This window comes from Zeus faber, assembly GCF_960531495.2.
Source record: "Zeus faber genome assembly, chromosome: 4".
NCBI classification, from domain to species: Eukaryota; Metazoa; Chordata; class Actinopteri; order Zeiformes; family Zeidae; genus Zeus; species Zeus faber.
The window spans coordinates 12,588,559-12,602,861 of NC_137191.1; the positions used below are offsets into that span (position 1 = coordinate 12,588,559).

The 14,303-nt window shown below is 45.5% G+C and overlaps 1 protein-coding gene across 1 annotated transcript; it reads right to left on the minus strand.

The window, feature by feature from the left end:
• Positions 1-3,887: 3,887 nt before the first annotated feature.
• nherf2 (NHERF family PDZ scaffold protein 2) lies at positions 3,888-12,741 on the minus strand (the record flags this gene model as incomplete). The annotated part of the gene is made up of 6 exons (XM_079999406.1): positions 3,888-4,058; positions 4,267-4,490; positions 4,580-4,733; positions 8,384-8,584; positions 11,440-11,760; positions 12,535-12,741. 6 exons carry the CDS (start codon positions 12,739-12,741, stop codon positions 3,888-3,890), a joined length of 1,278 nt encoding a protein of 425 aa, XP_079855532.1.
• Positions 12,742-14,303: the final 1,562 nt, after the last annotated feature.

Consider the following 14,303-nt stretch of genomic DNA (forward strand, 5'->3'; position numbering starts at 1 on the left):
GGGAGGGGTGCTGTTGGCCGCTCCCCCTGACGGACGGCCCCCCACGCCCTATGTGTTTGTCCATGGAGGGAGGGTGGGCGGGCGGGCGGGCGGGAGGGAGGGAGGGAGGGACAGGGGGACACCTCTAGATGAACTAGGCAGGGACCCGACACAGAAAAAACAAACAAACAAACTAACTAACAGGTAGGGACAGCTAGCGAGAGGGACAGAGAACAAGAGAGGAGGAGATCGACGAAAGACGAGAGCGACGGTCGGTCCGTAAACTAAAGGGATAGCTAAGCGAGGCAGGGACAGAAAGCTATAGAGAGGTCGAGGGACAGCGAGGGAGGGATGAACAAGTAACAGGACAGGGAAAGAGAGATCCAGGAAGGTCAGTAACCTTTGTTGTGAGATGGGGACTGTTGATTTTTTTAATGGGACTATAAAACTAGAGAAACACACACATGCAGTACCCGGAGCCGACTCCGGGTGGCGATGTTATTTAGACTATTTTAGACCTACTTAGGCGTAGTTAGGGACAGGAAGATAGGTGTCTAAACCGTGTTCACTTCTGGGTGATAGCTTTCTTTTCCGGGGAGGGGGGGGATAGGATTCAATATGAAATAACTTCACCTGTAATCACCCAGTTCTAGCTAACTGTAAAGTCATCCTGCTATCTGCATCCGTGTTTCCCGCCGTCATTTTTTTTTTTTTTTTTTTTTTTTTTTTTATTATAATATACAAGTGCTGCTTCACAGAATTGTCCATCTATCCCACATAGCCCCCGGTCACACCTTCTGCCGGATCCACACAGAGCAGTCACTGCTCCTCTCGGCTTCACATAACTCATTCCTCTAGAAAAGGGAGGATTAGGGCTACACATTTGTTTTCTCACCTGGAGGGAAGGAATCTATATATATATATATATATACCGCTTCAAAATCACGTCCTTCGTTGTTTTCTTGAGGTTTCATGTGTAAATGTGCGTGCATGTGCAGTTTTTTTTTTTTTTTGTTTGTTTTTTGTATATCTTTACTTTGACATTCTGTGTTAACAGTGTGTGAAATGTGTATTGTTTTGATATGGTACAGAGCTCAAACTTGACTCCCACCTCTACGTCCTTTGCACCTGTTAACTGTGACCAAGAGTGTATGTGTGTGTGTGTGTGTGTGTGTGTGCGTGTGTGTGCGCGCACGTGTGTGTGTTTGTGTGTCTACATTTGTATCGATATCCATCGGATGCCATATTGATATCTTAAGTGAACAGTGATTGGCAATGTCATTGTGGTCTTTCTAACGTTTTAAAAATGGTCCATAAATTTTTTTTCTTTGCTGCTACTGATGATTTTTGTTTCCATACTGAACTTAAATTCGCACAATTAACGCAAAAAAAAAAAGAATATTTGAATTGATGCTATTTTCAGTGACTGTTAAGTTGTTTTGCACTTTTTTTATTTTTTGTATGGACTTTTTTTTTAACCTCACCCATAAAAAATGTCTTGACCCTAATGTCTAGTGTTTGTCATATTGTGTTGCACTGTGAAATTAAGTGTCTTTGACTGGCAGAAATATCTGAATACTAAATGGCAAATAAAAACAACTTTGTGAAACTGCGACTAATCCGCACTTTTACAATGACTAACCTTGCCATATTGCTGAAATGTGTGTGCGGGCGTCTGTTTCCCCCGTGGGAGAACTTGCATGTGTGTACGCCTGCATGAGGACATAATGCCAATGAGCATGTATTTTGATAGTTAAGATTGTGCACAATCTAATACATCCACAGTGCGGGTGCAAATTAATTTGTGTTGGTGAAGGGCTGTAGGTGGCCCTCTCCTCTGTGTGCATGCTCCGTGTCTGTTTTCACACTGCGCCGCGTGCCTGTGTGTACCTGGGCGGGGTGGGTGGGTCTATATCTCAATGTAAGATGATTGCCCTTTACACACCAACACAGCACCTCAACTGCGACAGAGAAAAAGCACAAAATACCGAGAGAAGCGCTAGAACACTGCCAAAGAGCAAAAGCAAGGAGAACCCAGACCTTGGAGTCACTAAACAGATGCTGCTTCCCCTGCGTGTCCACATCAGTAGGTTTATCACGACACCAGGCTGAAGCTCTGTACAAGCCTTTTGAGATTCACATGGGATCCATTTTTTATTTTTCTTCTCCTAGCAAGCCAGTCTGCAGGGATCTATATTTTGTATTCTTGACCTGCGTTGACACGTGTGCTTGCGGTGTTTTAACGGTTAGGAGACATTTCGAGACGAGCAAATGTTGAACACCAATTTGACCGAGAGTGTGACCATCAAGATGATAGTTGTTATTTGAGCAAATGGAGATTTAGACAATCCACGATCCCAAACTAGTTCTGGGTTTTCTTTATTCACTCCACGCAAAGAGAGATCTTGGGAGTTTGCTGATTTTGGGTGTTTCTATTTGTGTTTTGAGTTTCCTAAAAAAATAAAGCTGTTAAGTTTTTGAAGCGAAGGGGTTTCAAAAAAAAAAAAAAAAAAGCAAGGCGTAGGGAATACATTTTCGTTTCTAAGATAAAGCGCATGATCTCATCGTTGCATTTTGGCAAAAATGACTTTGATACTCTGTGGGCTACTCTCGCCAGTGCGAATGCTGAATGGAAATAAAGTTATTTGAGTATATTAAACAATCTCTATTTTTGAATGTCTTCATGTGCAATGTTGCTGCTGTTCTATAGGTGGGTACTGCGATTCCACATCCCACAGGTCTAAAGGAGGACAACCGCTTCTTGAACACACCCAGTTGATAGAAATTGGACAGTTTTTTTTTTTAACTTATTTGATTTATTTTGCCTCTTTTTCCTCAACTGCAGCGCTGTGTTTACTACAAATTGCTTCCCTTTAGGACACGCAATTGTGTTTTGAACTGGCAGGGAAATAGCAGCTTCTAATGGAGCGAAAGGTCCAGGTCCCTGTGGGCAAGGTTTGGCCAGCATTCAAAAAGAATGAACACAGCAAGTCCTGTTTTTCCTCTCACTTTTACTCACTGATCTGATGATTAATTCTATGTTTTTTGTAACTGTGCAAATAAGAAGCTGTGCCTCGTAAACAAGGAACAATAGCGATGGAACATCATATCCCTTAACAATGAATACGTTCCTGTGCGGTACTGAAACGTTTCATACATACAGCACCAATACAACCACGGATTAAATCAACTTCTCGTCATATTTCATATTGTTTCCCTCTCAAATTGCCTTTTGCATTTGCATCTCAAAGTGTAAAAGAAGGACATGGCAACTTAAAGCTCGAAAGCAGAAACCACGGATCTGAGGAGGGAAAGAGGGACAATCGGAATGTATATGCTGTCGATCATGACCATCCATTTAAGGAGAAAAAATAAATAAATATATATATATATATATATATATATATATATATATGAGATAGATATTGATATGTTCTCTGACGAGGCACCGACTCAGTCAGAATATGATGCTATAATACTATTCTTATTACACAATGTAGGTGAGGATTAATGACATGATCTCATGAGAGATCAAACTACAGGAGCAATTTAATAAATATATATATATATTTTTTTTTTACAGAATATAAGGAAGAATTCATAATATGTCCCTTTGACCTCAGCGTTAGCAGTATCATATCCATTTCCAGTACACAGGGTAAGAACACAGTATCTAAAGCCGTTCATCTGCACCAGCTGCACAAGCAGGGGCGTGTATTATTTGAAAAGTGTTTTCTTCAGGTTTTTTCATCTGGTATCGTCGCTGGTCGAAATGAAAGGCGACGTTCGAACCAAAAGCCAGCGCACGTGGGTACAGACATTGACGAACGCCTCCCGCGCCCACTTCATGTGTTTTCCCGTCCCCTCGCGTGCTCTCTCAGCGTCTTGTTTCCGTCTCCCCAGGTCCGTCATAGGTTGCTAAAGATCTCTTGTTTTTTGCCCCAGTCCATAGGGGGTGCTCTCTTTTTGTTCAGCTTTGCACGGGCCCTCTCTTTGGCTTCCGCCGCCGTGGGACTCAGACGCAGGCCGCTCTCCTGGAAGGGGTCCGACGCCACCTGCCTCTCGTCCTCATCGGGGATCTGCCGTGACCACAAACGACTTTTAGGACGGGATCACCCCCGAGGGGGTAGCCTTCCTCAGGAGACGTCGCTGTCTTCTGACACCGTCTCCTGATGAAGGCTGTAAAGCTACAAGCTAGTGTACGGCTACTTTAAAAAGGTTTATTAAAGCTTTATTTTTGGGGAAAATGGAAACACTTGAGAGACAGACGCTCCTGGGGGGCCGCACCTGGATGCTCACATCCGAGCTGCTGAACTCTGACTGGGTGGTCGAGCCCCTGGAGGACTGGGACGTGGAGCTCCCGTGATTGGTCCGGGATTTTGGGGAGTAGTTTGTGATCGGCGAGTCGGTCAGCGTGATGTTGATGTCCGGTGGGTCCGTGGCGGGGAGGTCGGAGGTCGGGGACGAGTCGGGCAGAGAGCCCTCGCCGACGGCCTCGTCGACGTAGACCTCTGTAAGGGAAACAGAGGAACGTCATGGATATAGCCACGTGACAGTTGGGGACATGGGGGTGGGGGTCGTGTGAGTTGAGTTGTAGGACCTCTGACGTGGCTGCTGTCGGGTGCGATCCCGAGTCTCAGGAAGAGGTCATCGGTCTCCTGGTCGACCAGCAGGAGCTGTATCTCCTCCCCTCCTGCTCGTATGAGGGCCACCACCTCGGAGTGCCTCAAACCTTGGACGGCAACGCCATTTACCTGAGAGAGAGAGAGAGAGAGAGAGAGAGAGAGAGAGAGAGAGAGAGAGAGAGAGAGAGAGAGAGAGAGAGAGAGAGAGAGAGAGAGAGAGAGAGAGAGAGAGAGAGAGAGAGAGAGAGAGAGAGAGAGAGAGCGGAAGAGACAGTGAGGCAGGGGGGATGCTTGGGTTCAAGGAGGAAGAGACAGACAAGTGGACCTGGACAGAATTGGAGGGAGGTTGGGTCACGTGTGAGGGCCGGTGAAACGTGAAGGTGATAATTAAGGATGCAATGACACACCATGGTTAGCAGGGAGCGCCCACTCGCCAGTGTTTGAGAACAAACAAATAAGGACTTAGTGATTTGAGCAGCAACAAATCCTCTTTCTCCTCCAGTCTCCCTCCACTCCCATAACCACATATTCTACAGAAACACATACTCAAACCCATGCAAATGACTGTGCACATGAGGCTTTATTGGCATGACCATAAATAAATACAGTATTGCCAATGCACATTGTACAGATAGAAAATAATACTAATCTAATAGAACTATGAAGTGATAAAATTTGTTGTTTCAAAAGAAGTAGTAGTAGAAGTACACTGTCCTACACATGCAAACATGCAAATATACACACCCCTACAGTATCAATATATACTGTATATATATATATATATATATATTTTTTTTTTTTTGTGCCATTTTTCATGCTTTATTGGACAGTGACAGTACAGAGAGACAGGAGAGAGAGAGGGGGTGACATGCAGCAAATGGCCTCGTGCAGGAATCGAACCCTGGCTGCGGCGGCAAGGACTTTAGCCTTGAAAATGATATGTTCTACCAGGTGAGCCACTGGCGTGCTGATTATAAACATTTCTACTGTATTTCTGTATATATACATAGACCGATCAGCCACAACATTAAAGCCACCTGCCTAATTTTGCTTAGCCTCCCCCTCGTGCCGCCAAAACAGCGCCGACCCATCGAGGCATGGACTCCATAACAACTCTGAAGGTGTCCTGTGGTATCTGGCACCAAGACGTCAGCAGCAGATCCTTCAGGTTGTGAGGTGGGGCCCCTGTGGATCGGGCTTGTTGTTCCAGCACATCCCACAGATGATCAAACTCTTTGTCATGTTCCTAAATCCATTCCTGAACACTTTTTGCAGTGTGGCAGGGATCATTATCCTGCTGAGAGAGGTCACTGCCTTCAGGGAATACCGTAGCCATGAAGGGGTGTACTTGGTCTGCAACAATGTTTAGGTAGGTGGTATGTGCCAGAGTAACATCCACATTAATGCCAGGACCCAGCACAACATTGCCCAGAGCATCACACCGCCTCCACCGACTTTCCGTCTTCATATAGTGCATCCTGGTGCCATCTCATACATACATACATACATACAGGTAAACGAGGCACACGCCATGGTCCAGTTCTGATGCTCACGTGTCCTTTGTAGGTGCTCTCAGTGGTGGACAGGGGTCAGCATGGACACTCTGACCGGTCTGCGGCTATGCAGCCCCATACGTAGCAAGCTGTGATGCACTGTGTGTTCTGACACCTTTCTATCATAGCAGCATTAACTTTTTCAGCAATTTGAGCTGCAGTAGCTCTTCTGTGGGATCGGACCAGTCAAGCGAGCCTTCCCTCCCCACGCACATCAATGAGCCCATGGGCTCCCATGACCCTGTCGCCAGGTTATATCCCACCCCTTGAAGGTGCCATTGTAACGAGAACATCAGTGTTATTCACTTCACCTGTCAATGGTTTTAATAATGTGGCTGATTGGTGTATATACATACATACATACATACATACATACACAGTCGTACACATGTCTATATAATACACATGCATGGCTTACATGCCACGGTGAGACGGGGTACCCTGCAGTGGTTGGGGGGGGGGTCACTCACCCTTCCTCAATATTTCAGTATTTTGTTCTGATTGTTTTGAGGTTTGTGCACTTTGTCACAAAGTGCAGCTCTGTCTGTACCTTATTCTGGTTGCACGGCAGAGTGGCTCTCCTGTTGGGGGCCATGTTTTCTTAAAGCGGCCGGCCTAGATGGAGCTGGGGTCGCTGTTTTTGAGATGGAGCCAATATTTAATTGATCTTTTTTGGATTTGATGAGTAGTGGTAATTGTCCTAATTCAGCTCTATAGGCATTGTTTGTGGTTTTTATGTGCACTTGTGGGATTATTTTTCTGAATTCTCCATGATGCATGATTTCAATTAGGTGTTTGTCCCATTAGGGAAAGTTTTGGTGTGAAAAAGGGCCCCACACCTCACTGCTACAGAGGAGTAGTGGTTCTATGACAGATTGAAATGATTTGAGCTGGATTGAAATTGGAATTTGAATGTAAATTTGCCGTGTTATTGCATTGAATGTTTTTAGAATTTACTGCTGAATTAAAACTTCCATTGGAATTGATTTGTATCCCGAAATAATTGTAATTTGAACAGTTTTCAATTTTTTTTGTGCCTATTGTTAAGCTGTATTTGTTTCCCTGAGATCTGGAATATCTGATTTGGTCTTTTCTATTTACTGCCAGGGGCCAGGTCTGGCAGTGCTGCTCCAGCAGGTCCAGGCTCTGTTGCCAGCTCTGCTGGGGGGGAGGCATAAGGACTGGGTCATCTGCTCAGAGCAGCAGGTTCAGACCGTCTGCTCAGAGCAGCAGGTTCAGACCGTCTGCATAGAGCAGCAGGTTCAGACCGTCTGCACAGAGCAGCAGGTTCAGGTGGTCTGCACAGAGCAGCAGGTTCAGACCGTCTGCACAGAGCAGCAGGTTCAGACCGTCTGCACAGAGCAGCAGGTTCAGGTTGTTTGCACAGAGCAGCATGTTCAGGTCATCTGCACAGAGCAGCAGGTTCAGGTCGTCTGCACAGAGCAGCAGGTTCAGACCGTCTGCACAGAGCAGCAGGTTCAGGTCGTCTGCACAGAGCAGCAGGTTCAGACCGTCTGCACAGAGCAGCAGGTTCAGGTCTTCTGCACAGAGCAGCAGTTTCAGACCGTCTGCACAGAGCAGCAGGTTCAGGCCGTCTGCACAGAGCAGCAGGTTCAGGTCGTTTGCACAGAGCAGCAGGTTCAGGTCGTCTGCAAATTGGTTTATGTAAATGTTGAGCACGGTTGGGCTCGAACAGCAACCCGGTTTCACTCCACGCTTCTGAGAGAAGCACCACACTTGTTGTTTGTGTACATTGTGCATTGATTTGAAGATGTATGTTTTACCCCCTACACTGGAATCAATAACTTTGTAGAATCGACCTTTGAATACCTTATGAAATCTATGAAGCATGCACATTTTTTTTGTATTGTTTTGGTGAACCTCTCTCTGTCTCTCTCTCTCTCTCTCTCTCTCTCATAATCCCTCCATTCAAGATTATCCTGGTCTGTCTTTTCCTCTCGTCTCTTCTACACACCATCTCTCAGGCTCTAACCTTCCTGTGTCCTGCTACATAATCTGATCTAATCCAATTTGATCACAAAATCAGTGTACAGACCTGTTTACAGTATGTGTTTGCTGGCCTATTCACCTTAATTCAAGAGCTAGCAATGTGAAGCGTGATATTTTACATATTTGGCTATGATAATGCACCACTTTGGTTATGTTTGGCCCGTGTGTGTGTGTGTGTGTGTGTGTGTGTGTGTGTGTGTGTGTGTACGTGTGTACCTCCACCAGCCGGTCTCCCTGCCTGACATCAGCCGCCTCGGCAGCAGATCCGGGGTCGACCCAGCGTATGAACTGCCCCTGTCGCGCCCTGTTGCTGTGCAGGTTGAAGCCATAGCCGCGCTCCCCCTTCACCATTTGACACAGCCGGGGCAGCAGCTGCGCCGTCACCGCCGGCAGCACCGACGGGGGCTCCACCAGCAGCTGGGAACAGCGGGACGGATGGAATTTTCATGAGACGTTTCAGGTTGAGGATTCCGAATCTTTTACTCCTGATAATGAAGGTAACCGTCACCGTGGGGAATTAGGAAGACGCCAGCGGTGTTACTTCTCATTGGGCTGGTGGAGGCTTTGGAACCCTGCTCTCATTCCAAATGTCACTTTTCAACTCGGAAGCGACATTGACCGTAACCACAGGTTCGAGGGGTGAACTGAACAAGGCGGCTGGGCGAAAGTGCCGAGAAAGTGCCGGGTGCCAGGAACCGGCAGTGACCGCGGGGAGCGTTGAGCGTGGGATAAGTGGATCTGCCCGAGGTTCATTGAGACTGGCCCAGAGCGGGAGGGGGGCAGGGACGACGGGGTCAGACATTGCGTGACTGATTTGTCCATCCTGATCTGACCTGGACTACTACACATGACGTATTTTGGCTTTGGATCTGTTTTCGGGTCCTGAGGGTGGCACACACACACACACACACACACACACACACACACACACTTGTGTAGTCTCTGATAGAGTCTAACTATGCGTAGTGATGACCCAAACCTCTGTGTGTGTTTTGAGTGTATTTGGTGACATTATAGGTTGTATCCGTTAAGCGAGCGAGACAGCGTTTGTTCCTGCTCTGTCAAAGATCAAGTTGTGGTGACAAAACAGAAAACAGTGGAGGTTGTTGTGGCAATGGATCTTCTAGCAGTTTGCAGCATGTCACAGTGACGGTCGATCACGGCGTCCCCCACGCCCCCTCATGTAATCACTCCCGTGGGGATATTTTTTTCATCCGAGGGTGCTGGTTGGTTTTTTTTGGTGAACATTCATTCATATCGATGAGCAGCTAGTTTGTATTATGTTTATTCCTTTCACTTCTCGTGCATGCCAGGATCAGTGCGCGAAAGGCGGACCCCACCACCAACAATGTCAACAGCACATAGAGAAGCACGCACAAAATGCAAAATACAAAATACATTGAATTGCTCCGTCTCATTTTTTAACAAAATTATATTATCGAATACCACTTTAAGATGCACAGCAATTGCACTGAAATTTCCAACTCCGTCATATCTTTTGACCCGATGACATAAGCGGCGGCTATCATCTGTCCCCATCTCCCTGGTGCCTGTCTGCACTTACAAAGGGTACATTATACCATCTTGCAAATTCCACTGTTCCATGTCACTGATGCCTCATTCTGCTCGTCCGATCTGCTCTCCTTTCCCATAGTAGAGAGAGATGGGACAGGGAGCTGTGATTAGCAGCTGAGGGCCAGCCTGTATTTACCTTGACACCTTGCTAAACAGATGCCTGTTTGACCTAAGCCACTTACCCGCTGTGTTTGGACTCCAAACACACTGTCCCGGTCACGCTGAGACTGTGAGACTAACAAAACATAATTCATTTTGCATCCATTGATTCAGGTTTATGCATATACCTTGTGTGTGTGTGTGTGTGTGTGTGTGTGTGCGCGCGCGTGCATGCGTGCGTGCGTGCAGTCACAAGGTTCTGATAACTAAATTACACCTACTTCTAACTCTGATCTCAAGGGTGATGTAACAGGTGTGTGTGAACCCACAATGGATGCCTGTGTGCGAGTGTGTGTGTGTGTGTGTGTGTGTGTGTGTGTGTGTCTGTCTCTCCACACATACATGTCTGTGCAACAATGTCGTCGTGCTTTAAGATCCAAAATGAATAATACAAACAACTAGAAACCAGCCCTTTTAACCGCTACTTTCCTCAAAAACAGCCCACTTCCCTACTTCTCGAGACTCCTGTTTCATGTCACATTCATTTCCAGCCCGGATCGGATTAGTCGTCTGCCCTACTTCCCAGACACATCTGTCAGTGAAAAGACAATCGTATGAGGTTTACGGGAATAAAGGCGACAGGGATTAAGAAGCAAAGAAAAACGGTGTTGGATTCAAAACAGCGTGGAAAAGTGTCTCTGACTTTGTTGAAGGTAAAAATCCAGCCGTCGTTCATGCTCCGTCAAAGTGTCTGTCCAAAGGCTCTCCTTTGTATTCAACGTGGTCGGCGGGTGTTGAAAAACACACCTCGCATTGGGGACAAAACAAGTTGGTGTATACGCTCGGTTTACACCCGGATACCACACTATTAGAGTACGATACGTTGAACCATTTTAACTAGTCAGGACATCTGTGTTTAAATGGAGGCTCAAAGATATTGTCTGTCATAGACGATATCCAATGATTAGGCCCCTACCAGCCTGCTGTCATCACACTGTCACCAGATCAATATTCATGTTTAACCTTTTTCTACTGAGCACCCACCAATCAAAAGTCTGTAAAACAAAAAAAATCTGGGTCAGAAGTATGGAGCACTACAAGCGCATGGGGACCTTTTTTAAAATCAGGATTAGAGAACCGAAAAAGGGACACATCGCAGCATCGAGCCAGGCAGCCTGTCTGACGCCCAAGTCCGGTTTTATATCTGGATGGTTTCTGGCGCAAGATCACACACTCCTGGGAAAGCAACACATTGGCCTTCTACGATCTGCCAGAGTGGCAAAAAGACCCCCTCAAATTGAAATAATCCACTGGCTGTATACTATATCATAATTAAAGAGGTTAAATTGGAATAAGAGTTACATCCATCCTGCAAGTAAACCTGCACAAAAAGTATGGTTGTGGATTGGTGCATGTGTGAAGGCAACACGGTTATCTGTTTATTCTATGGTAGCCATAACTAATCTGCGATTATTATTATTTTTTCATTCTAATTGAAATTTGATGGTTTATTTCTATTACGAGACAAACAGTGTCGACTAATGCATGTGACTACTATAGCAAACCTAATTGTAAATGTACCCTGGAGCGACGCTTACCTCCGTCTCCGGGGCAGAGTCGGATGTCACGGAGGGCGGTCTGGCCTTCCCGGTCTGCGTGGGGCTGTACGCGAACGTGTGCGTGGGCGAGTCGGCGTCTCTGTGTTTGGGCGAGTGTTCGAGGAGGCGTTTGGGGGAGAGAGGTCCGTTTTCCCTGGACACTGGGGACGTGGGAGGGGTGGGCCTGGGGGAGAAGGTGCCCATCTCCACGGCCAGGTCCTCGGTGCAGGCCAGGCCGTGCCTGAGCAGATAGTCGTCCGTGTCTCTGTCCACCACCAGCAGCCTGGTCCTGTGCTCCACCGCTCGGATACGATCCACCACCTTTACAGGGACAAAGGGATGGTTAAATGTTAGCGAGCATAGAATAAGTGATGTTTAGGAGTGGTGATAAGATCATTTTAAACAATACTATTAGATATTATTAGATAAGGTGAGAGTAGAGCATGATAATGGATTTAGAATAGAAAGGGGGAAAGTTTCCAGTCGTAGTTTTGTGTCTTGTAGCAGACGTCAGTCGTGGAAAGTAACAAAGTACAAGTAAAAATTTCTTTTTTTACTGTAATTAAATGCATTTTTTAAGTATCTGTACTTCATTAAGAAAGCTCTGTTTTGGACACTTTCGACTTTTACTCCAAAGATTTTCAAAACAAATATCTATCCATCTATCAATCTGTCAGTCTGTCTGTCTGTTTACTGTACTACATTTATAACAGTCTTGTTATTGTGGTTAAGATAAAAATAATGTAATCAGGATATTATAAACACTGTTGTATCAGGGCACTGGATATAACAAGTCATTTTACTGTTAATACTTTAAGTACATTAAAAATCAAGTACTTATACAATTTTGCTTAAGTATGAATGACAATGTGGCCATTTCACTTTTACTACAATACTTCAGTATGAGTCAGGCTATGTCTTCTTTTGCTTGAGTAAAAAGCTCTGACTACTGAGGAACAGAATCGAAGACACCCGTGAAGACAAAGGCCCCATGTCAGCGGGGCCCCTGGGCAACGGGAAAAGTTGTCAAACTGGTCCGCAGCTTAATCTCCCAGGCCGAGTCACAGCCGCACATCACGCGGATGCAAGGCTCACTTGGTGGTGTGTTTCCTGCTCCACGTTCTCTCCGTTCACCTCCACCAGGCGGTCCCCCGCCCTCAGCCCGGACAGGTCTGCGGTGCAGCCGGGCTCCACTTTGCTGATGGTCTGCCCGCCTCTGTTCCGCTCCCCGTGCAGGTGGAAGCCGTAGCCCCGGTCCCCCTTGGTCAGGTAACACAGCCTGGGTCTCAGCGCGTCCTCCATTCCAAGGTGTCAACGGAGACGAGTTGTTGTTTTTTTTTCTTAACGAATAAATTCGATTTTTTTGTTTTTTGTTTCGCTTGTTTGTTTTGTCTTAAAAACGGTTTAACCACCGGTGGACGCGCACCCTCGTAACAGACGGGTCATCATTGTTCCTGACAGAAGGAAATACGAAAATTGTTTTAGTATAAAGAAATTAACTCAAAGTCAATTGTTCCAGTCGAACCGAGGCGCGGCCCTTCCATCCCCAAATGATGGGATGGAGAGCGTGATGAGGAGCGCGACTGGTTCTACGCGCGACGTGGAAACGCGCGGAGCTATTTCTGGTCCCGTCGGAGGCGTAATCCACGGGATCAGAGATTGGGAAACTGTCCCGCACCTGATTCCACCCGTCACGCTGGGGCGGGGCGCGTCCCCCCTGTCACCGCGCACGCCGCAGAAATAGAGCGGAGATTCCCAAACCTTTTATTATGGCAAGACCCCCTGCCAGGCTCGACCAGGGATCAGGACGCCCCCTCGAAAAACAATATAAAAAATATAAATGATTATTATTATTATTATTATTATAAACACGTTATTATTATTGTTATTGATAATAATTATAATAGTAATAATAATAATAATAACAACAACTTATTAACTTATGTTGCAAAATAAATACTTTCAAACCCATAACAGATAAAAACGAACAACAACAAAAATGACTTTACCGGAGACGTTCACGGGCCCCTAGGTTGCCCCAGTTTGGGAACGCCAGGATAAGACCTACCCGAATAATAATTATCATGCCGAATGTAATTAAATTGGAACAAAGCTGATGAAATGATGGCATTTGAATGTCACCCGGATCTAAGAGGTAGAGATGATTGTCGTCCCGTCCTCGCCGGTTTACCTTGGCCCCAGATGGAGGTGGACTTTCCAGTTTGGAACTTGAAAGTGGATATCTTGCTCAGCTCGACCTTTGTCCCGAGGGAACAATTTATCCGTTAAGATCTCTGATGTCTGTTTTCCTCCACTAGTTATTAAAGTTTGGACATGTAGGAAAAACATCCACGACTATGAATCAAAATTGATATTACATGATGCCCTGTACAAAATTGAGCCTGCAAAATGTAGGATATGATGCTTACTGCTTTATTTAATATTTATCAAGGGTGTGTGTTCAATGTATTTATATTAGGGAAAATGAGACACGCACTTGGTAAATGAAACATCCCCAAAGTAAATAGGTGTCATTTGTAATGGTAAAAGTAGTGGTACATATGTGAAAATCATCTACCAAAATATAAGCTCAGGGCATTAGCTGGTTCTCAGACTAAATCTGTAATAATCATATTGCATCATTGGAACTGTATTTGGGTTGGTTGTTGCAGTTGTTTATGTATAACTTATAATTAACATAATTAATAGTATTCATAGTAGTGTTTGATGCTATGTACAGCTACTTCAATTTAAATTCTACACATTTTATTCACACTCGACATAAAATTAACATTTTCTGCATGTTATGGCTACTTGAATTTCTCATGAATGAATCTCCATAGACAGCACAATAAGAAAGTGCG